This window comes from Ziziphus jujuba, chromosome 8 (genome assembly GCF_031755915.1).
Source record: "Ziziphus jujuba cultivar Dongzao chromosome 8, ASM3175591v1".
NCBI classification, from domain to species: domain Eukaryota; kingdom Viridiplantae; phylum Streptophyta; class Magnoliopsida; order Rosales; family Rhamnaceae; genus Ziziphus; species Ziziphus jujuba.
The window spans coordinates 21864209-21890993 of NC_083386.1; the positions used below are offsets into that span (position 1 = coordinate 21864209).

At 33.0% G+C, this 26785-nt stretch overlaps 3 protein-coding genes across 3 annotated transcripts; 1 reads left to right on the plus strand and 2 right to left on the minus strand.

The window, feature by feature from the left end:
• Positions 1-8109: 8109 nt before the first annotated feature.
• Positions 8110-10958, minus strand: LOC125420065 (BTB/POZ domain-containing protein At3g56230). The gene is made up of 3 exons (XM_048466617.2): positions 10405-10958; positions 9214-9390; positions 8110-8671 (listed from the first exon to the last, which is right to left on the minus strand). The coding sequence occupies exons 2-3, from the start codon at positions 9382-9384 to the stop codon at positions 8210-8212; spliced, it is 633 nt and encodes a 210-aa protein (XP_048322574.1). The 5' UTR covers positions 9385-9390; positions 10405-10958; the 3' UTR covers positions 8110-8209.
• Positions 10959-16125: 5167 nt separating this feature from the next.
• Positions 16126-18597, plus strand: LOC107413953 (protein FAR1-RELATED SEQUENCE 5-like). The gene is made up of 4 exons (XM_060819851.1): positions 16126-17413; positions 18081-18324; positions 18412-18485; positions 18572-18597. The coding sequence occupies exons 1-4, from the start codon at positions 16126-16128 to the stop codon at positions 18595-18597; spliced, it is 1632 nt and encodes a 543-aa protein (XP_060675834.1).
• Positions 18598-21698: 3101 nt separating this feature from the next.
• On the minus strand, positions 21699-23131 carry LOC132805082 (serine/threonine-protein kinase BSK2-like). The gene is made up of 3 exons (XM_060819852.1): positions 22869-23131; positions 22225-22358; positions 21699-21797 (listed from the first exon to the last, which is right to left on the minus strand). The coding sequence occupies exons 1-3, from the start codon at positions 22903-22905 to the stop codon at positions 21699-21701; spliced, it is 270 nt and encodes an 89-aa protein (XP_060675835.1). The 5' UTR covers positions 22906-23131.
• Positions 23132-26785: the final 3654 nt, after the last annotated feature.

Sequence of the window (26785 nt, forward strand, 5' to 3'; positions counted from 1 at the left end):
TAGTCTTGTGCACTCTGATGTTTATGGTCCTTCGGAGGTGGAATCTCTTGGTGGCAATATATATTTTCTAACCTTTATAGATGATGCTTTTCAGAAAGTGTGAGTTTATTTACTGAAGATGAAAGATCAAGTTTTAGATCACTTCAAAAAGTTTCATGCCATGGTAGAGTGTGAGATAAGAAAGAAGTTGAAATGTTTTCGCTTAGACAATGGAGGTGAGTATACTTCCAGAGAGTTTGATGCCTATTGTAGAGGACATGGTATTTGACATGAGAAGACGGTCCCTGGCACTCCACAACATAATAGTGTAACTAAGAGAATGAATTGATAATTATGAAGAAGGTCAGAAGCATGATCATTATGCTTAAGCTGCTAAAGCCATTCTAAGGAGAAGCCGTTTGTGCTACCTACTATTTGATTAATAGATCACCATCAGTACCATTGAATTTTGAAATTTTGAAAAAAATATGGTTTGGTAAGAACCCCTTCTACTTTCATTTAAGAGTATTTGGAAATTTAGACTTTGCACATGTATCCAAGGAGTTTAAATAGAAGCTCAATGCAAGGACTACTCCATGCATTTTTATTAGATTTGGAGATGAAGAATTCAGATATAGATTATGGGATTTAAAGGCAAATAAAGTTATTAGAAGCAGGGATTCCTTGAAAACCTGATGATAAAAAACATCGAAAAGCCCATGAAGTCTACTAGTACTAGTGCCCATGATTTTTTCCTGATCCAATACCAACACAACCCATCATAGATGATAACAAAGTGCATAAAGAATTACCAGAAGTAGAATGGAAGAGAGAAAAAGATGTTAAGTAGGGAGAGACTTAAACGCCATAAGCTGTAGGACTATCACAGCGATTAAATGATGGTACATCTCTCCAAAGATCTAAACAATACTGTATTTCATCAAAGAGATATCCAAAATCTCAATATATTCTGCTTTTTGAAAAGGGAGAGGCAGAAAGTTTCCAGAAAGCTAATTCCTATTATGACAAGAAAAATAGTTCCATGCAATGCAAGATGAGATGAAATCTTTGCAAAATAATCATACTTATAAGTTAGTTAAGCTTCCAAAAGGGAAGAAATCACTGAAGAATAAATGGATGATCAAGTTCAAGAAAGATGGCAGTGAACGGGTGGTGAAGCATAAAATCCGATTGGTCATCAAAGGTTTCCTTCAGAAGAAAGGAATTAACTTTGATGAGATTTTATCACCAACGGCGAAGATGACTTCAATACGAGTTATTCTCAGTCTAGTAGCCTAATTAGATCTAGAGTTTGAGCATATGGGTTTGAAAACAATTTTCCTTATGGTGTTCTACATGAGGAGATTTATATGAAGTAGCCAAAATGTTTTGAGGTTTCATAGAAAGAGAATCTTGTTTACAAGCTGAAGAAGAGCTTGTATGGTGTCAAGCAATCACATAGGCAGTGGTACAAGAAATTTGACCCTTTTATGGTAAGTTAAGGATACAAGAAGACTATGCAGACCAGTGTGTTTTTATTTAGAGATTTACAAATGGAAACTTCATTGCACTTTATTATATGTCAATGATATGTTGATTGTGGGACAAGATGCAATGAAAATTAGTTAGCTGAAGAATGAACTTTCTAAGTCATTTGATATGAAAGATTTGGGACCAGCTCAACAAATTTTAAGAATGCAAATAGCTTGAGATAGGAAGAATCACAGGTTATTTCTATCTTAGGAGAAGTATGTCAAACGAGTGATAAAGAGATTCAGCATAGATAAAGCCAAATCAATCAGCATTCTACTAGCAAACCATTTCAAATTGAGTAAGAGATCATGCCCCTCATCCAAAGTAGAGATAAAGGAGATGCATTCAGAGCCTTATTCTTCAGCGGTGGAAAGTATGATGTATGCAATAATATGTACTAGACCAGACATTGTTCATGTAGTTGGTACAGTGAGTAGATTTCTTTTAAATCCTGAAAAGAAATATTGAGGATTCTCAGGTATCTTAAAGGTATATCGAAAGCATGCTTGTGTTACAGGGGAGGTGATATAGTTCTAGAAAGCTATATAGATATAGATATGGTCGAATACCTTGATAGGAAGAAATCTACTTCATATTATCTGTACACTTTTACTGGAAGACCTGTATCATAGCAGTCAAGATTGTAAAGTGTAACTTTATCTACGATAGAAGTAAAGTACACTGCCGCAGTGGAAGCCAATAAGGAAATGTATCGTTTACTTCATGAACTGGGCATCAAGTAAAAGGACTATAAAGTACATTGTGATAACCATAGTGCTAGGGGTTTAAGCAATTACTCAATGTATCATTCCCGAACAAAGCACATTAATATATGCTATCATTGGATATGCGATGTAATAGAGCATAAATTGCTTAGATTGGTGAAAGTTCACATAAAGGTGAATCCAATAGATATGTTTATAAAGGTTGTCACATTAGAGAAGTTGAAGCTGTGTAGAGACATTACTAGAATAAATGGTAGGTAACCATCAAGTTTTTGAAATGCAGCTGAATGAGTAGAACTATGGGGTCCAACCTCCTTCTAAAACCCAACCTATTAAGGTTTCTTTTAAAGTTACTATCACAAAAGATTGTAGTAGCTCTCACTTGCTCGAAATGCAGCTCTTCTAGAATTTTCTTTAGCTAGATAACTTGACAACATGGTTTATTGTAATAACAAACTCAGCATTGTGCTTGATAAAGTGACAATTGGTTGGTTGGTAGATGACCATGAAACAACCCTTATGCCAAGCACAAAAACATAACCTATTATGCTCCTTCTATCATCTTAATTTGTTATATATTCGTTGTTAGTAAACCCATTCAAATATGAATTTTTACTCTTTTGGTAGAACAACCTAATAACAACCCTTATGCCAAGCACAAAAACATAACCTATTATGCTCCTTTTATCATCTTAATTTGTTATATATTCGTTGTTAGTAAACCCATTCAAATATGACTTTTTACTCTTTTGGTAGAACAACCTAATATCTTTAGTTCCTTGCAAATAATGAAGGATTCTCTTGGTAGCTAAAAGATTCAACATTTTTTGTTTCTCCATGATAACAATAAGGCTAAGTTTGTATAGTTGAGTTTCGATAGAATTCATGAACCTCTTGGGTTGCTCATATGAGGATAAGTGTATGTTATTATATCAATCAACATATATCAGATAAACATGTAAGCCATCAGATAAGGTTGATAATATTGTATAAATACTTGTGTCACAAATTCAATATAATAAGACTTCCTCTATTCCTCATTTTGTGTGTTTGTTCTTACATGGTATCAGAGCATTAAAACTCATATGAATATTACAGACCCGATGGCCAGTTTATCCTCCTCTATTATTCTTCATGTTTCTACAATTCCCAAACTTTTTGAAGTTACGTAGCCCACATATAATTTTTTGTTTAAATTGAAAAGAAACAATTATATTATTTTGTAGTCTCAAGTATTGCCAACCAAAATAGGAAGCAATATGGACTGTTTCATTGATGAAAGTCTTGCTCCTCCTCCACCAATACTGATAGCATAGTCGACAGTTAACGAACAAACTATGGATTCGTAAGTTTCAAATTCGGAGTACTAATTGTGAAGGCATCTTGATCAAGCACTTATTGCTTAGATTCGCTTATCAATCTCCTCTAATATATTAACCAATATCACCAAAGCTTCAATAGCAAAAACTTCTCATCAATTTTGGCATTCTCTTGAATGTTTATTTGGAAGCCAATCACGAGCTAAGATTATGAAACTTAAGATCCATTTTCAAACTATCAAGAATGACTCTCTCTCAATGACTTGTTATATCACTAAAATGAAGAGTATTGCTGACTCTTTATGTAACAACCAGTATCAAAATACCCCTGTTGTACAAGTTTGATCGGGTTTGACCAAGTGGACCATGTGTGGGTCCTAGGTTGACTTTTTCTTGACTGATACCTCATTGTGTAGAGCTCGTCAATATGAGTTCATAGACTAGTAGCATGCCAAGTTCTGAGTTATGAATAAAAAGTTATGGTTCTGAGAATTTTTAAATATCAGTTTTATATCAATATCCAAACCAATCATAGATTTTTATCTGTTAGTGATCCAAGGCCCTATATAAATGCCTAACAGTAAACAAATCCCAAAATATCCATTTATCCCTTAAAACCTGAGAAAATTATCTCTAGATCCATGGGTCTGAACTAGGTCATTTCTAACATGTTTAATGCCCAATCGGATGATCATTGTTTTCTCAAATTTCTACCACTATCTACCTATACCTGCTAGTCACCCACCTCTGAATGACCATGCCAGCCAAATTTTCGGCCAAACGGCTGATGCACCAAGATCGGCTTTGAAACCGATGGTTGCAGTTTGGCATTTTTCAACTGTTTGGCCATTTTTCATCTGTTCCAAACCAAGCCACATGCCTTTTCCCCCAATTTTTGGACCCTCTGAACCAATTTTCGTGCTCCATTGTTGAGATTCCTCATCGTTTGGGAGATACATCAAGGGGAATTTTGACCGAGTTTTGTGATAAGTTTTTTGACCACCGAAGTCACTGTTGGATCGAGATGAGCACACCATTTTATTTCTTATCTCTTGGGCTTTCCATTGATATAAATTTTGTGAATTTTTGATATCGCTTGATAATTTTTCTATTTTTGGGTCAATTAGTTAAATACCAAGTAAATTTGGACTGTGTTTGGACGAAATTGGTCAAATTTGTTAAAATTGAGGTTAGATTAGTATACAAATTGGCCTTCAAATGAAACGCTCCAATTTTGGGTACCGTCCTAAGGATACACAATATAATTTGAGCGTTCAGTGTCCAATTTAGGTAATTTTATAGTGGTATAAATTATTTTAAGACATTTGGTACACATCAATGTCTTGGTTTAGTTGTTGGAGCCTGATAAATATTTTATTATATTACAGGCACTTGTGTTGAGTTTGGAGGCAACCCTATGGAGGAACAGGATTGAGCATCGACAGTACAATGAATGGTTATATTTTTAAAATGCTTTGGCCATGTAGTATAATATATATATATATATATATATATATATATGTGGTTTGAGTATTTTAAATATATGTATCGTTTGATTTAAATATTTATTTTATGCATATATGAATATCTGCTTATACATATATGTGTTATCATTTTATGTGATTTTTGATAATATTTTAAATGGTTTCCAGTTCTAATGAGTTCATAATGGACTTGTAGTATTTAAATATATTGGTATTTGAATTGAGGTTTTAAATTATTTTGGAAAATAATTGATTTTTGAAAAAATGGATTGAAAATTATATGCTTTTAAGCATGTTCAAGTATTTTATAATTTTATGTGCTTAAAATTTATTTATGACGATTTATATTTCACTATAATATTTATAGTTTTGACATGAAATGATGATTTAAATGTTTGGGATATTTAAACAAATAGTTGGATTTGAATATGAAATTACGTTTTATGATACAATATTCTTTGAAAAGGTATGATCGTACAAAGATTTTTTTATAGATACTGTACTATTTATTTTTAATTGGTGTACCATGTAATACTAGAGTTTCGGATCGGTATTATATTATAAAGTGCAAGTATGCCATGATGCCTGTAGTATGCTAAGAGTCATTAGGTTGGGTACATCCTAATGATTTATTGTTGCCAAGATACCTTTGATACATTAAGGGTTGTGAGATTGGGTTCATCTCAACAGCTTATTATTGCCACGATTCCTTTTGTACATTAAAGGTCATGAAATGGGTTTATCCCACAGTTTACGGTTTTCATTTCCTTTACTGTCTATTGGATATGGTACATTGTTTATGTTTATGAGTATATTATTGGTTTCTAATATATATGGTTTTATTGCACCTTCATAATTAGTTTGTGATATTATGTTTATATTATTCTATACTCAATATCTATATTATGATTGATTCAATTTATAACATTTTAATGATCATTAATTCATATTATTTGAGCATCAATTTTATGATTTTGATTTGGGGCACAACTTTGGATTTTGGTAAAATGATTTTTAAATAAAGAACTTTTTAAAAGAGTGGAACGAGAGGTGTTGAGAGAAAGTTTTACAGAAATAAAGTATTATTTTCCTGTTATGCTATGCTACTCACTGAGATTTCTCTGTCTTATATTTTATTTATTTTAAATTCGTTCACCTAAGTTTAAGCAGTTAGTTGGCAGTCTACCTCGCGCACCACTTGTTATTTCTTGCTTCCCACTACAGTAGCAGTATTTGTCTTTTTTTATTTATCTTATCGTTCTAGACTTTTTTGTATCAATTGCTCTTCTAAATTTTACTAACACTCTTAGAATGTTCTAATATATATTTTGAGCACAGTATTGACCATATTATTTATAAGTGTAGTTATGGCTTATAGCATAACGAACTGTAGTTATAGACTAGTTGTGGATCTATATGTTGTTGTGGTTTTATCGTTATATTGAGGTATTATTGATATTATTTGTATTAGTTTGTCCACGTTTTAAGTGGTGTTCCATTGGATATCCCCTAGAGATTGTCCAGTGGGACTTCATCAGGTGGGACCACCCGGAAGATTCTGAGAGGGTTCCCGGGGTGGATATTGTCACTTTAATTATGGTAGGCTTTAATTTCTCCGATAAAGACTTTGTTATGCAATTACTTGCAGAATTGCCTTTAGAGTATGCTGCTATAATTGCAAATATATATTCTAATCGCATGCCATATGATATAGAAGAAATATAATCTTTACTCTTAAATCAAGAGGTTCGAATTTTACAAGCTAATCCATTGGATATTTTAACAACCAATGTTGCTGATAAGCAGTCTAAACAGTTCAATGTTGGCCAAACCAGCACTACTGGGCCTAGTAATGATTCCAACAATGCATATGAGTCTAGGAACAATTCCAATAATCAACTAAACAATAGAGGAAATCAATCCACATGTGGATGTGGCAGGAGCCATGGCCGTAGTGCTCAATATACTAGTAATATAATTGTTTGTCAAATTTGCAAAATACTAGGTTATGGAGCAGATAAATATTGCCATCGCTTTCATGATCCTTTTACTGGTTAGACAAAAAAATAATGCCTTTTATGCTTCGCATGATATTGTTATAGCGTCAAAATGGTTCATGGATAGTAGAGCTACAGACCTCATCACTTCTAAACTGCCCAATATCACCAAGAGAAGCGACTACTATTGTGATGACAAATTAATTATCGGTAATGGCCAAGGTTTGGAGATTAAACATGCTTGTTGCTCTTCTTTTTATACTCCCCATGGAGAAGTTAATTTAAATAATATGTTGCATATTCTAAAAATTAAGAGAAATCTCTTGGGTATATCTAAATTAACCTATGATAATAATGCTATTGTGGAGTTTAATTCCTATTTTGTTTTTGTGAAGGACAAGGATACGAAGAAGGTACTACTTCAAGGAAGGGCTAAGGATGGTCCCTATCAAGTGTTGTTACTCAATGTGTCAAGTGTTCCTCATAGGAATGTCAATTTATCTTTTGCCTTGTTGAATAATGGTTATGGACAGCTATATAATTTTAATTTTGTTTTCTTTATTCATTAATTTGGCACTTTAAATTAGGTCATCCCCTTAATGTTATTTAGATTAAAGTGGCTTCAAAATGCCAAAATTCATTCTCTATCAATCCTTTATGTGATAATTTTTGTTGTTGTTTTCAATTAGGAGGAAAAAAAAAAAAAAAAAAGACTTTTGCCCCTCCATCTTTAACGATGAGTTGTGCTACTGTAGAATTAGTTTTTTTTAATATGTGGGGTTCAACTCCAATTGAGTCCTGGAAGGATATAAATACTTTGTTCTATTTGTTGATAATTTTACTAGATTTTCATGGATACATGCCATGAAATCAAAATTTGACATCAAAAGAATTTTTCTCCAATTTAAAACAGTGATCGAAAATTTAATGAATAAAAAAATCAAAGTTTTTCAAATAGATATTGGGGAGGTGAATATCGGCCATTAAAACAAATTTTAAATAATTTTGGCATCATTTTTCAACATCCTTGCCCTCATACCCCTATTTATATGTATGTATGCATGCATCTATGTATATAGATATATATATATATATATATATATATAAAATAAAGAATTATATTTTCAAAAAATTTGTATGAAAATTCGGTGTTGTGGAATTACTTCATTATCCTATTTTTGTGGAACGGAATTTCTCTTGGCATCCATCAATGACGCCCTTGTTATCTGTACACTCAAATGTGGATTCTTAAGCGCAAAAACATCAAAAGCTGTGGAGAAAACAATTTCTTCCAAGTTGTTGACAATAAATTTTAAGGTAGTCTCTTTGAGTGCTTGATTGGAACAAGTCTCTGCAATCTCTAGAACATCAAGAGCGTTGGAGGAACTCAAGGACTTTAGCATATGACGCTCACAGAGCTTCTGCAAGTATGGAATTTGGTACTTATCGGCTGCAAGTGACAAAGGGTAGGCATGTTTATTCATTTTTTCTTCAGCCAAACTTCCATTGTAGAGGAACTCCAGAAGAGACTCCAGCTCTTCGTGGGTCAATTCAGTCAGTGTTATAGAGTCAGCAGCTGGAGCTTTGCATTCATCAGAGTCTAACATATTTCTAAACACTTCTGATCTTATTGCCTGCAATATTGTATAACAAGAGATTTTTTTTTTTTTTTTTTTGGTAAATGTATAACCAGAGATTAGCCATATATAAACACATATATACATACATACATATATATATATATATATATATATATATATATATATATATTATTTATATTTGATCTTCAAAATACTAACTTCCAATATAACATGAGAAACATGACAACATAATAAATATTTTAAATTATCAAATTTTAAATTAAATTTTAAATTTTAAATTATCAATTGAAGTATTACATTTATAATTTGCCATTTTAGTTTATCGCCAATTATAAATCAAGAGATAATTTCTAATAATTCTATGATGTTGTTAAAAATAGTATAGTTGCTCATACTAAAAAAGGTTTTAATGCTCAATCAAATATAATGCAGGATTATATATATATATATATATATATATTTATCTCGTGAATTAAATGTAATTAGGCACCGACATCTATCATTAGTACGAGCGACTACGCCTAACATAGCAAAACTAAACAGTTATATATACACAGAGAGAGAGAGAGAGTGACCATTAAGGCTTTGTGTGCAGGAATGGGAGGTCCATTGTTACCGGGCTTGAGGAGTATATCGGTGTGAATTTGATCCTTAAAAGCAGTAACAAACTCACTCAAGAATATGATCTTCTCATTTAGTTCATCTTCCCTATCTTTCATATCAGACACCCGGCTCGCTACATTCATAAGTGTCTGGAGGAGATCGAACACAAGAAGAATCAATTTTTATCCTTATGATAAATAAGATCATTTTATACAATTTAAAAAAAAAAAAAAATCATCACAAGAAACGGGTCTAAATTAGATTTTCTTTTAGTTCCCAGAAACTAGTAATATTTTATGGGGGTACTTAGTTAATCCCTTTATGAAAACAAGAAACTACTCTGAAAAGATTGCTGTGTTTGTTTACTTTCTTTGGAAAGTCGAAAGTACTATTTGCTGAAAATTTTGAAAAAATAAATTATTATATGCAAAATACCGCTTATTTATTATTAATAAAAACTAAAGGAGCAACAGAAAGCCCATACGTCGAAGATTTGGACCAACTGGCCCAGAAAGAACTTCAAAGCTTGGAGCAATAAATCCATCACGGACTAAGACTTAAATGGGTCGGAGAATATATCCATCGTGTACTTTAGAATGCTGACCTTCCAAAGCAACTCCCATTTATTATTATTATTTCAGAAAAATAAAATTTCTTCATAAACTTTTTTAGTACAATGTTTTTGCATTCCATTAAAAAAAAAAAAAAAAAAAAAACCCCAAAATGTCATTTCTTTGAAATATGATTATTGAAAATTTTGAATTCCGATGACTGTTTAAAAAATTAATAACTTTTACTATTAAATTATCCCCAAAAAACAACTAAAATATTGTTTATCAATAAAAATATATTTTTCTACCAAAATGATCCATTGTAAACATCATAGATATTATATATAGGAGTCCTAATTTTCTAGTGTTAAACATAATCTTCTTTATAAAATTTCAAGATGAAAAACCCATCTATATTAAAAAAAAAAAGAAGAAGGGAAATTTATCAACCAATCTAATTCAATTCATTGAACAAACGTGTATTTGTATGTAATCAAAATTGACCCCGCCGCATATTACTTTTGGGGTATCTATACGACCATGCTATAGCAATAAATGAAGCAAAATTAAAATATTTATAAATAGAAACATAGAAATCAGGGCTTGCCTTACAGGGATTTGAGAGGCAAAGCATAGAATTGGTTGGTTTATCAGAATTAGCCTCGAGCTTGTCTATGGAAGAGATCATGTTTCTGGCACCCTCAAAGCATGTCCCGCAGATTGTATTCCTTGGAGACCTCAGTATATACGGCATCGATGTACATATACAGCAGTCCATCTTTGCCTTTAGCCTTCTCTTTCTCTTCTGAGAGGAACGCCAAACATATATATGTGTATATATATATATATATATATATAAGAAAGAAGACAGAAAGATGGAGGAGAAACCGTTTGTTCTTTTGAGCTCCATTTAAAGGCTTGGTCATTTCTACTTAACTTGTATTAGCTCGATTATTACACCCTATCTATCATTTCCTTAATTAAATATTTTGATAAAGAAACTAGGACCATAATTGCCTTATGTTGGGATGAACAATTATTTAAATAATTTTGAAGCAAAATGTGGACCAAAACCAACCTCTATTTTCTAATAAATTATGGAGTTGCTGCGATGTCTTTCAAGAAAAGACGTAGCTTACCCTTTGCCTAAAGTTGAACAAACCGATTGATAACGAGGAGAATTGGAGGTTGGGATGGTCAATCGAAGACAATTTAGGGGAAGTAGCAAGGTTGGGTTTGGGTGGGTAATAAAGGTGGTTGTATATATAAACAAACAATCGCTTTGGCTTTGGCTTTGGTATAACAGAAGAGAAAGGGAATCAAAGCGTTAGGAGGAAAAGAAAATGACTTTCCAACCTCACAACAGCCAATTTGTGCAAGGCAAAACCCATCACTTTCTTTAATACTAAAAAGCTTTCAACAATATTATACTACAATGAACAATCCATCCAGTCTGGCCGGTTTAAATCTTCATAACGTGTTTCCTTTGAGACGATGATTGGGCTGGCTAATAATATTTTTGGTATCATAACTGGATTAATAGCTTAATTTCTTTAATATACAGTACATATATATATATATGTCTACATAATTTTTCTGTAATAGATATTATTGTCCAGTTTATGATAGCTACCTAATTCCAAATTATATGTCATTCAAGCAATATATCTTATAAAGTGTATGTAATCAGGCATTGAATGCCCATCATAACATGGTGATTTCGCCTGTCATAGTAGAACTCGGATGTCTACGTGATTTTGATTTGCGGATACAAGCTTTAGATAACAGTTTTATCATAATATTGATGATAATTTTTTAAAATTAATTGTTTTTACATATATTCACATGTTAAAATTGTGCAAACGTTCGCATAATAAAAATATTTTATGTATAAAGTATGATGCTTATATCAGAATGATTTGATAGTTTTAATATTAAATTTTTTTATTAATTTTTTAATTACATCAAAAATAACGATTTAAATTTAAAAAATTATTAAATATAAATTTATCGACATATTAAAATTCTATTTAAAAAATAGTAAACTTTCATAATAATTAATAAATATATTTTTAAATTCTAATTTTTTATACAATCTAAAAGTTGAAAAAATAAATATCAATGTTAATCCTGATTTTAACCTAACCACATATATATATATATATATATATATATATATATATATTTATATCCAACAAACTTTGGCGGGCTGTACTTGCCCTGTAAATTTTTCATTTTATGTTCTATCAAAATTGGTAGGAACACTCAGATTCATGAAATTCATCATAGGAAAATTATATATGTATATATGTGTGTGTGTATATATATATATGTCTTCCAATTTACATAAGGTTTGTTCCTACCTTAGTTAGTAATTTCGCTACAAATGCGCAAATAATATGCGTAAGAACGAATTTTTGAAACAAAAAAAAAAAAAAATGCTCGCAATACATATAAAATTCAATTATCGGTAAAAAATAAAAATAAAAAATAACACTTTTTTTTTAACTTAAAAGTATTAAACATGAATAATACGCAAATTCCAAATAAAACATGCAAAAAACAAAAAAAAGAGCCAAAATAAAAATTCTAGAACATAAAAAGTAATTAGTAAAATATTGTTATTATTATTATGTTATTAAAGTACTATATTACATAATTGTTTCGCTGTTTACCTTGTTAATTTCTTTTTTAATAGATTAAATTATTATTATTTTATTAATAATTAAAGTTTTTTATTATGTATATGAAAATAGTTTTTAGATACCATATTTTTAGTCTTGTATTTTTCATTATATTAATAATACATGTATGTAGGGACATAACCAGAATTCAATGTTTGAGTGGACTAGTTTTTTTATTTTTTTAACAAATTTTGACACATTTAAGGTTGTAGGTTTGAATCATCCTCTCTCCTATAGTTTAGAAAATATAATAATTATTACTAAAAATAAACAAACAATCATCATCGATCATAAATAAATTTTTATTACTTGAAAGATGGAATATACTTAGAGAGGGACATAATGAGTCATATCTCTCAACATGCATATAATTACCACAATTTATTAACTTAAAAATGTGCAAAGCCAATATTATAATTACAAAATAACAATGCGATCTAGAAAAATAATAATAAAATTATAAAACTAATCTAAAAATTTAATATATAGTACACCGTAATTATTTCATATAAAACTATATATGAAATAAAATATGATTCTATTATAAATATTTAGTAGTACAAAATCGGCAGCCGAATTAAATTGTTTTCTCAAAAGAAGCCACATTTCATCCCAAATTTTTATTCTTAAAAGAAGGCAAAAAAAAAAAAGTTTTATCAGAGACTAAAATTAGGAAAAAAAAAAAATTGCTCATATCCAAAATTGTATATGTTTTTAAATCATTGTCTTTTTTATTTTTTCTAGTTCTCTTTCTATCTCCTCTTCTTCTTTTTTTCTTCCTTTTTTTTTTTTTCTCATTCTATTGTTTAATTATATACATATATACATAATATAAATAGTAATGCTTTTAAAATAATAATAAAAAAACTAAAAAAAGAAATAAATAAAAAAAAGAGGGATTGGGTGGGCTCCAGCATAGTTTCGTCTCTGCATGTATGTACCGAATTTTATGAACATACCATGTCCATTTATTTTTTTACAAAATTCTACCATTTTTTTTAATTAAAACAAATGGTTTATACATGTATGTACTGTATATGTATTTTTATACTGGTATTTAACTTCTAATTACTTATAATTATTATTATCAATGACATGATAGGCAATCACATGGACGACATTTGGAAATCAATAATGTAGTTTATTTTTAAGCTCTTCCTAATGATGTGGCGTAAACATTAAGCATTGGTTCTTTTGTATATAATTATGAATGATTTGTATTGAGGGTTAACCGTATATAGACAAGAGCTAAGGAAGGTGTAAAATCAAAAGATGGTTGAGAAAAGATCTTGATTTTAATATTTTTGTTCTTATTCAATATGTAATAGAATCTTACATTATTTTAAAAAATAAATTTTTTTTTCACTTGATTTGTACTTATTTTTAAACGAAGTAATATAACATCAATAGTAGATAAAAATGAAGACATAAAAAAACAAAAAAATAAAAAATAAAACAAAGGACAGAAGATCCAAACCCATTTAAAGAATAGTGCTTCCAAACATATTACGGTAAAAAATTGGAACCCAATACCATTTCCTATTGAGCTTCATCAATAAAGAAAATATAGATTTATAGGTTCAACGCTTTAAAAATGTACAAATTAAGGAAGCAATATTCTTATGAGAGGAAAACGTGCTCATATTGAATAGAAACCTACAGAAATTTGCCCCTTCATATGCGTTGAAACACCATAATGTACAATTAATGCAAATTCTTGACAATGTAGAGACATAACAACCTAATACAATTTCATATATATGTAAATATATGTATTCATATATCATGGAACTATATATATACAATAAGAATATTTTAGATCACCAAATTCAATCAATGCCGCTATTGACTTCAAAGACTTGTAAACTCTTAAAACTCCATTTTTATCTTTAAAATACTATTTTTATTTTGTTAGTCTTTGTGTGATAAAAATTGTCCATATATATATATATATATATAGGTAGTATAGACAATCTCAAACCAAAAGTCCTATGTAAAAGCTCCAGAGAAAAAGGTGAAAAAAATATATGAAATCAAAAACAATAAATATATATATATATATATATATACATTTTGATATAGTAAAGGAGTTATATGGAGAGGGATTATAAGGGACAATATCTACCGTCGTTAATTTTACATATTCTATATAATTTAGCGACTATGAATGGCTATCCCTTACAGTTATTTTTTCGTAAATTTCTCACTATATTAAATTAGTATAAATATACATACATACATATACATAGAGGCTAGCATGAGGACCGACCGCATGGGTTATATGCGGACCAAACATGTGATGAAATTTTCTGCCCTTCGAATTGCACTGCTGGCATCTGGCCAAATTTCCTTTGAGCCCTTCCCGCTCACATTCCCGCTCTCACCAGCTCGAAAGGACTTTGCCAAAATTCCCAATCGCACCAGCAGCAACCAGCCAAAATTCTCAATCGCACTAGCAGCAACCAGCATTGCCATCCTTGCAAACCCACCAGATCGCACCACCATTGCCACAACATTGCCATCTTGCAAACGCACCTGCTCGCACCACGATTTCCACCCTTCTTTGTACCCACCAGCTCATAATCTTCTACTCTACATGTCTGTATTCTGGCTCTTCGTATCTGTGAGTGAGTGAGTTTATGTTTTGTAATTTTTTTTTCATTCTGTTTTTTATGTTGGTGATTTTATGTAGTCTTGCATAGTTGAAATTGTTAAATGTGGGATTGTGATTTGGGTTGAGAAATAACTTGAACGAAGGCCAATCTTCATGATGATTTTCAAAAATTTAGAAAATGATACTTTTTGCAGAAAAAGCATGAATGTATGCATGTTGTTTTTCTTTCCTGGTGTATAAATACCACTGTTCACGCATACTGTTCACGCATACTGTTCATTGTGTAATAATCAATTCACTTAGTCTATCATAATACTAACACGAAAGAGATATTTACACCACTTGTTTTTGGAGTATACGAATGGCCAATCCATGCATGCTATACAAGAGAAAATAAGTTTGTTATAATTGGAACACAAAGTAATTCTATTTTGTAATTCCTATATCTACACACACACACACACACACAAAGACATATGTATATATATCCTTGAATAAGAACTTTGAATAATTATAATCCCCTTAATATGCATGAAACATAGAGTTAATAGATTAAATTGATATCATTGCTTTTTATTTTTATTCTTTTAATAGCCTTTGTGTAGATTTGTTAACCTCTCATTGATTAAAGAGTTATGTATCAATATTTTTGTTTCTCTTTATCTAGCAAAGATGTAATTATTTCATTGTTTTGCAACTTATATTTTTCATTTTTATATGTACTATTAACCTTTTTGAACCCCATGATTCAGATTTATTTATTTATTTATTTTTTCTGTTGATGCACGCACATTTGTTTCTTTCATTATAGAGTGTGCTGGATTAGCAACCATAATGCAAACTCGGCAGATTTTGGCTAAAGTGCCTTTATTTTTGCAATATTTTTCTCTTCTATTTAGAAACTAAACTTTCTTAAAATAAAAGATATTACCACCTCTCATGATGGTTTTGCTTTGCCATCTACCAGGTTACAAATTGATCAATAGGAAGCTGGTTTGAGTGTAGAATAGTTGGAAGCAAATTCAGATTGGAAACATGAGTGTAGAACAGTTGGAAGCAAATTCAGATTGTAGACGAGTTGAAGACATATCCTTGCTGTCACATTCAAAATCCGTGGATGACGTTTACATTCCCCAAGTGGCCGAAAACTGCAAACCAAAGGTTGGACAAGAGTTTGAATCGATAGATGGGGCACATGAGTTCTACATTAAATATGCAAAAGAGGCGGGGTTTAATGTTCATAGCAGTTCGACTAAGAGATGTAAAGGTGCGAAAAAAGTTGTCAGGAAAGAATTTGTATGTTTTAAGGAAGGAGTATCTTCTATAAAGGACGATGAGAGAAAAAGGTGTCAAGGGATGACAAGAGAAAATTGTAAAGCTAAACTTGCCGTGGTTAGGTCAAAAACGGGGAAATTTGTCATCACTGTATTTGTTGAAGAACATAGTCATCCATTATCAACCCCTCGAAGAGTGCATTTATTGAGATCACATCGTAGTGTGTCTGAAGCCAAAAAGTCACTAACTTTGCAGTTTTCAGCAGCAAATGTGCCAACTCATCAACAAATAAGCATTCTTGAATTTGAAGCTGGAGGTATAGAGAATATTGGGTGTACAAAGAATGATATATATAACCATGAAGCTAAGGTGCGGAATGAATTAAAAGGACAAGATGCAGAACTTTTAAAGGAATATTTCCTAATCGAGCAAGAAAAGGATCCATGCTTCTTTTTTAAAATAGATGTAGATGATGATGGTAAATTGAAGCGTTGTTTTTGGGCTGATTCGGTGTCTAGAAGAGCTTATGGATGTTTTGGTGATGTAGTTGTAATTGATTCAACTTACAACACTAATCAATATGGTATGATATTTGCACCCATGGTGGGGGTGAACAATCATGGTCAAACGGTGCTTTTTGCATGTGCCTTTTTAAGTGATGAAAAAACGGAATCATTTGTTTGGTTGTTTGAGCTATTAAAGGATAGCATGCCGACGAACAAGCTAAAAATGATCATTACCGATCAAGATCCTACAATGACGAAGGCTATAGTTCAGAGCTTACCGAATACATTTCATAGGTATTGTAGTTGGCACATACTTGAGAAGTTCTCTACGTATTTAAATGCGATCACTTATAGAGATTTTTATAAGGACTTCCAACAATGCATTTGGGAATCAGAATGCCCTGAAGAGTTTGAAAGAAAATGGGTGACTACCATCGAGAAGGCAAGCCTAGATAACAATGATTGGTTAAAATCAATATTTGAGCTACGTACAAGATGGATGCCTGCATATGTTAACCATATATTCTCAGCTGGAATGTCAAGTAGCCAACGTGCGGAAAGCTCCCATGCATTTTTCAAGAAATATGTTTCGAAGAGAAACTTATTGATGGATTTCATACTTCAATTTAATAGGGCGCTTGCACATCAACGTCACGAAGAGTTAGGGGCTAATCACATTGATATTAATGAGAAGCTTGTTTTGAAATTGCCATTGGAAATGGAAAAGCAAATGGTTGAGATTTACACACACAAGATTTTTCTTAAGTTTCAAGATGAGTTGTGGAATAGCTTAGTAATAATGCCATAATTTGTTCGTGAAAATGCTACACACAAAATGTATGTGGTCGAGAGTAGTCCAAAAGCACGTGTTTGTAGAGTGCAGGAAATTGCTTATGATAAAGAATTGGACTTTGCATCTTGTACATGTAAGAAGTTTAAGAGTGAAGGACTTCCCTGTAGACATATCTTGGCATTCTTGAGACTGTTTGGTAACATTCCTTTGCCAAATCAATATATAATGAAAAGGTGGACTAGAGGTGCAAAATGTCAAATAATAACCGATAAGCAAGGTGTTGATAGGTGGACAGCGTAGTTCAATGTTGACTTGGCGAGCTAAACTATTCCAACTTGCTTCGGAAGTCATTGATAAAGCCATAATATATGAAGAGGCAAGTGTAATTGTGAATGATGGTCTTCAAAGTTTGCTAGGCAAGATTGAATCCATAGTTAGCAACACGAAAAGTGGAGGCATTTCTGAAAAAGGTAGCACTGCTCATGACTATGAGGCTTTGAAAGACCCATCTGCTGTGAGGGCAAAGGGATGCGCACAAAGATTAAAAAGGGGAAAGGAGAAGGCAACAAATGCCGCAAAGTATAGAGGTCGACGTTGCAATAGATGTGGAAAAATTGGGCAATCGCACGACAAAAGAAACTGTCCACTCCTCAACAATCCGTAAGAAAATAATACATTTACTATTTATTATTCTTATGCAATTTGTATGATCATACTTTGTACAAACCATGCTGCTCATCTATATAGGTCCTCACAAAATGAGGAAAGTCCTCAGCACGCCTCGGAATATGATTCTAAAGCTGATAGTTTGTCTTCCACAGGTATGAAACTAAGTGGTATCGTATGGTCTTCGATATTTTATTGAACTAACATGCTGCTAATCTAAGGACTTGCTGGACTTTGGCAGGTCTGCATGAGAAAATGAAAGGATGACCTATCTTGCAACAGATTTGGGAGAAGAAGTTGTTTTTTTATTTTGGTGTGCTTGTCTAGGATTTTCTATCTTATAGCAAGCACTATCAGCTGACTATATAAAATAGAGATGTGTTTTGATTATTGGATTGAATGTATACTGGTTTTGCTGTATATTCACGTGCTACTCTTTATGTTTGGAACGTTTAATTTCTGTACATCATGATAAATGAAGAGAAGAGCAGCCATTTTTGCAACAGATTATCTTCTTCCACATATTACTGCCATTTTGCTCTACTTCAATATTCTAATCTGTCATGTTATTGATTTACTTCTAAAATGCCACATTGTACTTCACCACCTTAGTTTATTTGTTAGAAGACTTATTGGCCTATTTATTTCATCTTTCTCATGTTTTTTCTATGCCTATTTATTGGACTTATGCTTATTAGGAATTTTCTGGCCTCTACTTAGGTGTGTTTGTCAATGGATAGATTGGCATCTCAAAAAAAGATCTAAAAAGTCCTAAGCTAGATGAAGCACACAGAAATATCCTATGGGACATTAATAATCGAAACGAAAAAGGAAAGTGCTCTAAGGAATAGGATGCTCAATGCTGTGATAAATTCTGCAGAGAACAAAAAGCTGATATTTTGTTCGTTGGTTTTGTAGAAAACTAGATTATTTTCATGGGATTCTGTCATTGGTTGGTATATTTATTAACTAGGATAAAAAAGCCATAGTACAAACTAGTACACAAAACTTAAGAAAGCAAGCTTCGTGATTACTGTTCACGTGTACTGTTCACGTAAAATGTTTACCTGCGTTTAAACATTCCTCTTTTTCTTACATTTTTTTTTCTTTTTTTGTCATATTGCAATAACTATCGGCTTAGTTACTAAAAGAGAGTTGAGTTATGATTATAGACTTCTTAAATTGCCATGTATTGGAAACATGAAGTCTTGTTTGATTATTTGACTAAATGTATGCTAGTTTGCTTTTAGTCTAGTTTGTCGTTAATTTACCAATGTGGTTTACTTCAGTTAGCAGGAAAGAGAAGCTGGAGATTGATGTTTATACATAGGTATTTTAGCAAAAAAATAAAATAAAAATCTAAAAAAAAAAAGGATGTTTAAACACAGATGAACAGTGCACATGAACAGTCACGTAAACAGTATCTCGGCAGCAACATAGCTCGGTAGCAACACAAGCTGGAGATTGATGTTTATACACAGGTATTTTAGCCCCAAAAAAAATTAAAAAAAAAAAAGCTAAAAAAAAAAAAGATGTTTAAACACAGATGAACAGTGTATGTGAACAGTGCACATGAACAGTCACGTAAACAATATCTCAGCAGTAACATAGCTCGGCAGCAACACAAGCTGGAGATTGATGTTTATACACAGATATTTTAGCCCCAAAAAAAATAAAAATAAATCTAAAAAAAAAAAAAAGATGTTTAAACATAGGTGAACAGTGCACGTAAACAGTAGCTCGGCAGCAACACAAGCTGGAGATTGATGTTTATACACAGGTATTTTAGCCAAAAAAAAAAATCTAACAAAAAAAAAGATGTTTAAACACAGATGAACAGTGCACATAAACAGTACACGTAAACAGTAGCTCGGCAGCAACATAACTCGGCAGCAACACAAGCTGGAGATTGATGTTTATACGCAGATATTTTAGCAAAAATAAAATAAAATAAAAAAAAGATATTTAAACACAGGTGAATAGTGCACGTGAACAGTGCACGTAAACAGTAGCTCGGCAATAGCACTAGCAACAACACAACAAGCTCGGTGACAGCAAAAACAAGCTCAGCAGCAACACAGTAGCTCGGCAACAGCACTAGCAGCAACACAGCAAGCTCGGCAGCAGCAACAACAAGCTCGGCAGCACCAGCAACAGCACCAACAGCAATACAGGAGCACCAGCAACAGCACCAGCAGCAACACAGCAAGCTCAGCAGCACCAGCAACAGCACCAGCAGCAATACAGGAGCACCAGCAACAGCACCAGCAGCAACACAGCAAGCTCGGCAGCAGCAACAACCACTAAATATAAGGCAAAAGCAGAAACATGTAGTTCGACAGATGAATTTATATGGCGTGCCCAAGTTGCTCTCTTGTGTGTGCAAGAAGTCGCAGCAGATAGACCAAACATGGCAGATGTTGTGTCAATGCTTGGAGGATATGCAGTAACTCCCCCACATCCAAAACAACTAGCTTTCTCTATCCTCAAAAGAGCAGATAAAAAAAACATGTCTCAATAAGACATTTCTCAGTTGGTGGAATCATCCCGACAATAAGAATGGATTTAGTACATGATGCTCCTTAAACATTTTGAATTAATTTAGCTCACTATAAATTATCAGCAAACTAAATTAAATGAATATAAACTTCAGTTTGGCCACTGATTCTGCAATTTAAGTTTACATAGAAGGAGCAATTGCTTCTATTTAGATAACTATAATAATGGAATATATATCACTATCCACATTGCAATTAGAAGCAACCATTAAGGCACTGTAAAGACTGATGCTCAAAGTCAACATAGCTTAGACCAAGAGATTTCTCTTTATCTCAATTCTAAGGATGATAGCTGCTTCACGACTGGGGTTTACTTTGGCAGTCAACCCTCAACATTTTGGGTCAGCCATTAGTTTCATAAACTGGCACACCATTTATCCAGAGGTAAGGACCAATCTTACAACCACAGGGGCTCAAACAAGTGATAAAGGTCTATTGCAATTTGCATCTTGATCCAAATCTAGTTTTTATAGTTTTGTACTATATTCATTGCAATTTACATCTTGATCCAAATCCAGTTTTTATAGTTTTGTATTATATTCATTGACCGGTTTCTAAATTTTTCAAGTTGGATTACAGGAGGATCTTGACTATTTCTTTCTTGTATTTGTCTTGACAACTCTCTTCACTTTTCACTGTATCAATAACAATTCTTCATTCTTCTCCATTTCTCCCAATAGTTCACTTTTACTCTAATTAATGTCTATATCCAATATTAGAAATGAATATCTATTTACATTTAAATCCCTTTATCAAATAAAAATCAAAGAGAAGGCATTAACAATGTAAGAAAAACTGGCATACCTGTCCTCAGAAACTCAGGTGAGTACAAGCCAGGTTAGTGCTATAGTTTTTTCCATCTCCACTATTCTTCATAAGGCCAAAACTAGATAACCGTGGGTCACCATCCTATCATTTAAAAAAAAAAAAATTAAGTTGAACAAAAGTCCAGTTGGTTCATAGATAACGCCACAATTTATGCTCCTTCTAGAGATGAATGAGGCAAATAATGAACAGGATGAGAAAAGTTTATAAAGAAAAATAAAAAGAAGCAAAAGGATATCAATTCAACATCTTAAATGCTATACAAATTTTCAGTAAACAAGGACAAACATCTCTCTACTATAACAATTTCTAGCCTTTATTTCCACCAATCATTTTTAAAAACATCTCTAGCTTTGCATAAAGAAGGTGCATTTAGAATATGGACAATTTAAATTTCTCCACTATAGCTTGCCCATCTGCACTTTCTTGTTAAATCAAATGTAAAAATGAAGTGCACACAAGTTGATTGTCTTGTAAAGATGCAGATTGTGTTTAAATGTGTATACATTACCTCGTCAAAGAGGACTCTGTATGCATTCAAGTCATGATATATTTTTCGGTTTTCCGTGTTGCAATGATCAAGTGCTTGTGCAATGTAGTATGCAACTCTCACATGCATCTCCCATGGCAGTGGCTGTTTCTCCCCTAAAACAAAGAACTTATATTGAGAAAAAGCACGGCAAAAGGGAGACCAGGAATACATGGCCAGCAACAATTTAATAAAATAAGAACAGTCACACTTGCAATAAAACATCAATTGCTAAAAATATTGTAAAAAGAATAGGAAATAATACATTAAAAAAAAAAAACAGTCCATAGAGCTAATATATTTAAAGGATAAAACATCTCAAAGGAACAATATCATAGAAACTTGAATGAGTAAAATCCAGTACTACTGGTTTCACTATTGAGTAACTTGTAGTTTAAGATTAATTTCTCTTTGCGTCTTTTATTATATATGAATTTTTAATTTTGAATCTCTTTATTAGTAGATTCTTTGTCACTAACTATCCTTGATTAAGACCAACTTATGGTTTAACCGCTAGAATAAATAAAAATAAATACATAAATAAAATAATTCATTGAAATGGTATGAAATTAGAGGGTCCACAAAAATCAACAGTGGTTATATCCATAAAGACCAAAGAAACATACAGTGAAAGAGATGCTTGGAGAGAGTATCATTAGGCATATACTCCGCTACTAACAACCGCTCGTCTCCCTCAGCACATCATCCACAGAAATCTAACAAGCTTCTCAACTCTAGATATTGGAGCCACAATCTTAAAAAAGAAAGCAATTTCTTGAATATTTTCTCCCAGTAAACAATGAGATCCATAGAATAAACAAAATAATTCAAAAGAGTTTATTACATTATGATTTCTAGAAGCCTAAGTAAATAAGAATAACTATATACATTAAGTGATTACCCAAAAAAAATAAAAAATAAAAACACTTTAAAAGCAATGAAACAAAAAGAGAAACATTATTGTTATTTTTTTTTAAAAGAACAGAACTGAACCAGAATGAAAAAAAAAAAAATATATATATATATATATATATATAAAATATAAAAACACAAACAGAGGTATAGAAAAATCAAAATGAAGGAGAGGAAGGAAGGAATGGCAAAGAACCCACACTCCAACGGTAAGGCACTAACGGCGGCGACTCTTTCTGGTTCCTAAGGGTGGCTGGTTGGGCCGGGTTTGAGATTTTTGAAATAATCAGGTTAATGGCTGGTTGGGCTGGTTCCAAACGGGGAGATGCGAGCGGGAAGGGGGTGGAAGCAGAGGAGAAGAGGAATTTTGGCAAAGGTGGTTCCAGCTGATGCGAGCGGGAATGCGAGCTGCTGTGAGCAGGAAGGGGAGATTTTGCCAAAATTCTCACGTGAGAGTTGCAATTCCATCTAGACCGTTGACGCCAGGTATGAAAATCCAATGGTCTTTATTCTCTCACGTTTTTTGTCCGTAAAGAATGCATGCGTTCGGTCCTTACTCTAGACTTTCCCCATACATATGTATATATATATATATATATATATATCTATATGGCTACTATTATGGGCAAAGTTAGGCTAGCTCCACATAAATTTTTCATCGTTTAGTATGTTGTCTAATAGTTCAGACACATGCCCCACTGAATGTAAACCAAAAGTTAAATGAGAATACAATTCCAGGCTCTAAGAGTTGGGTTTTCGAATACCCAACGTACACCTTTATGGTGCCATAATCGTATTCTACTGACAATTCAAAAGAATGGAAGTCCCCAGGAATCCATTGGTCATGGAGATCCCATAACTTGAGCTAGTTGCAGATGAAGCGAGCGCCCTTCAGGTATCCCAATTAAGGCTAGTGGGCAAGGTACTGACGGAGAAAACCATAAAGAAATTTGTGGTTCAATCAACCATTCGCCGTGTATGGTTCACAAATGAGATGGTAAAAGTTGAGCAGTTACACACAAATATATTCCTGTTCTGTTTCAAGTCGATCGAAGACAGGAACTAAGTTTGGAGAAAGAGGCCTTGGTCAATTGATGGAGCCCATTTAGCTCTGTGAGGATGGCGACTGGAACTATCATTTGAAAATATAAATTTTAATTTCTCAACTTTTTGGGTTCAAATTCATGGACCCCCCCTTCAATATATAACCAAGGAAAATACCATAAGGATTGTAGGTCTTTTCCTTGAGGTGCTGCAAAGTGAATTAACCTCCAGGACCAATGTAATAGGGTTAAAATATATGCGCATCCAAGTTGAGGTGGATTTGCCACAACCGTTATTAACAGGTTTCTTTCACAAATTAGAAAAGGGTGGTATGGATTCAGTTTGCATATGAGCGACTGGCAGAGTTTTGCTACACCTATGGGAAAGTAGGATACGGGAAGAAATCATGCTCTATAAACGGATCAGAAACTGAGGGCAGTGAAGGAGACAACTTCGGGCCTTGGCTGAAAGCTGAAGCAGGAGCTTATACGATAGTCGGGCCTAGAGATGAAATCTTTGACACCTTGTGAAATCTTTGACACCTTTACAGAGGATGTGAACATTGATCCCAAATCTGACGAGAATCTAGAACAAGAAAACAATAAGAACTCAGATATTTTGAGAACAGTTGTTCCCATCATAAAGAAATCCGACTTGTTCGAGGAACACGAATTCGAAGCTAAGGATAATGGTGAGTCGACTGGGCTTGGATCAAAATCGGACGGCTTATCCGAGGATATACAGAAGCTACAGGAAATAGGGCAAAGTTGCAGTTAGGACCCACTGACAATTGGATACGTTCGCCACAATTCTGACTTAGGAGGGGTCCATTGTTAGAAAATGATACCTAAGTTTTTGAATTTCAAAACACTGGGGAAGATTTACCGCCCATTTTTAAGATGGCACAAAAAATAAGTGGGCCAGTAGGTGTAGGTGGATTTGTTAGCCTAAAGCCCAACATCATAGCAACTTCGGATCTTAACTTTCTTGGGCCTACTCATGTAGATGCTTCTTCAAAGGTAAAATGATTGATTGAAAAAAAGAAGAGAGAAGCAAAACATTCATTTAAAAAAGTCCACTCAACATCAAAAGGATGGGGTATCTTATTGAAGGAAAAATGTGAATCTTTTGGGCTAGAAAATGATAAGTCACTAATTCCTTGTCCTGTTATTTTAGCCAACAGTTTAAGAGATCCCCCTCCACCATTTATTTCAAAAGCCGAACCAGAGTATTCTATGTGTTCCCAGAAGTCAAAATTGAAAGTTCTTGCTAGGGGTCTTAAAAATACTGGTAACCTCTTAGGGAGTTTAGTAACCGAAGAAGGGCAATCGGAGACAGACAATACCATGGCTAAGGTGGGGGGCATGTTCCTTAACATGCCCCCCACCTCACCATGAGCATTATTTTCTAGAATTGCCGAGGTCTTGGAAGAGCCTTGACAGTGTGAGGTCTAAAAAGCCTCGTTCGAAAATCTTTCTCGCTTGGTATTTTTGTCATAAAAACCAAAGCGGATGGAAACAAGATGTCATGAATTGCAAAGGGACTTTCGTTTGACAATTTTAGGGTGAAAAATCATTTTTAAATCTAAATGGATTATTGGAGTGACCATGAAACTAAGTAACGGTATCAATTGTAGTTGCTGGTTTTATTATTGTCATGCTGAAAAGACTAAGAGAAAAAGTTTCTGGCTTGAATTAACTGAAGTGGTAAGCACTAGAAGTGGCGTATGGATGATTTTAATGATGTTATTTGTCAAGAAAAAAAGTCAGGAGGGAGAAAATTTACCAGTAAATCAAATTTCTTTCTCAAAAATTTTATGACTAAATTGAGAGCCTTTGACCTAGGATTTAGTGGGGACATGCATACGTGATGTAATAGAAGATGGGGCGCTATGAATATAAGGGAACGTATTGATAGGATAATAGTAAGCACTAAATGGAGGATCTTGTGCAATCAAGCAGGAGTAATTCACTTACCACCGGAAAATTCAGACCACATTCCCATCCAACTTTCCCTTAAAGAGGATCACCCTTTCATCCCTAGACCTTTTCAATTTTTGGAGGCATGGATCAGGGATCCAACTTGCGAGAAAATCATAAGAGAAGCATGGCATCACAGATCCTGGAGTAATAGAAGAACTTCTTTAAGTGCTAGACTTAGTAACACAACAAAAGCCCTGAAGTCTTGGAATAGGGAAAGTCTCGAGTTTTGTCAATCCAAAATCAAAAGTCTAGAAGCCCAGCTCACACAGCTCTTTAACAGCCTTCCCACAGAGGAAAACATAATAACTCAACAAAAAGTTTATTCTGATATTGACGAATGAAAACTAAGACTAAAGTTGGTGTGAAGACAAAAGTCAAGAGAACTTTGGCTTCAATCAGGGATCATAACTTTAAATTTTTTTATGCGTCAACAGTGGCTCACAGAAGAAGGAACATCATTGTTGCCATTAAAGATGACTCAAGGAATTGGTTGGAGTCTAGAATAAACATCGGAGAGTATCTGAAAACAAAGTTTGAGGACTTGTTCAAAGCTAAACCAGTCGAGTTTTGTGAGTGTCTTGATCATTATATTCAAGGAGATGTAA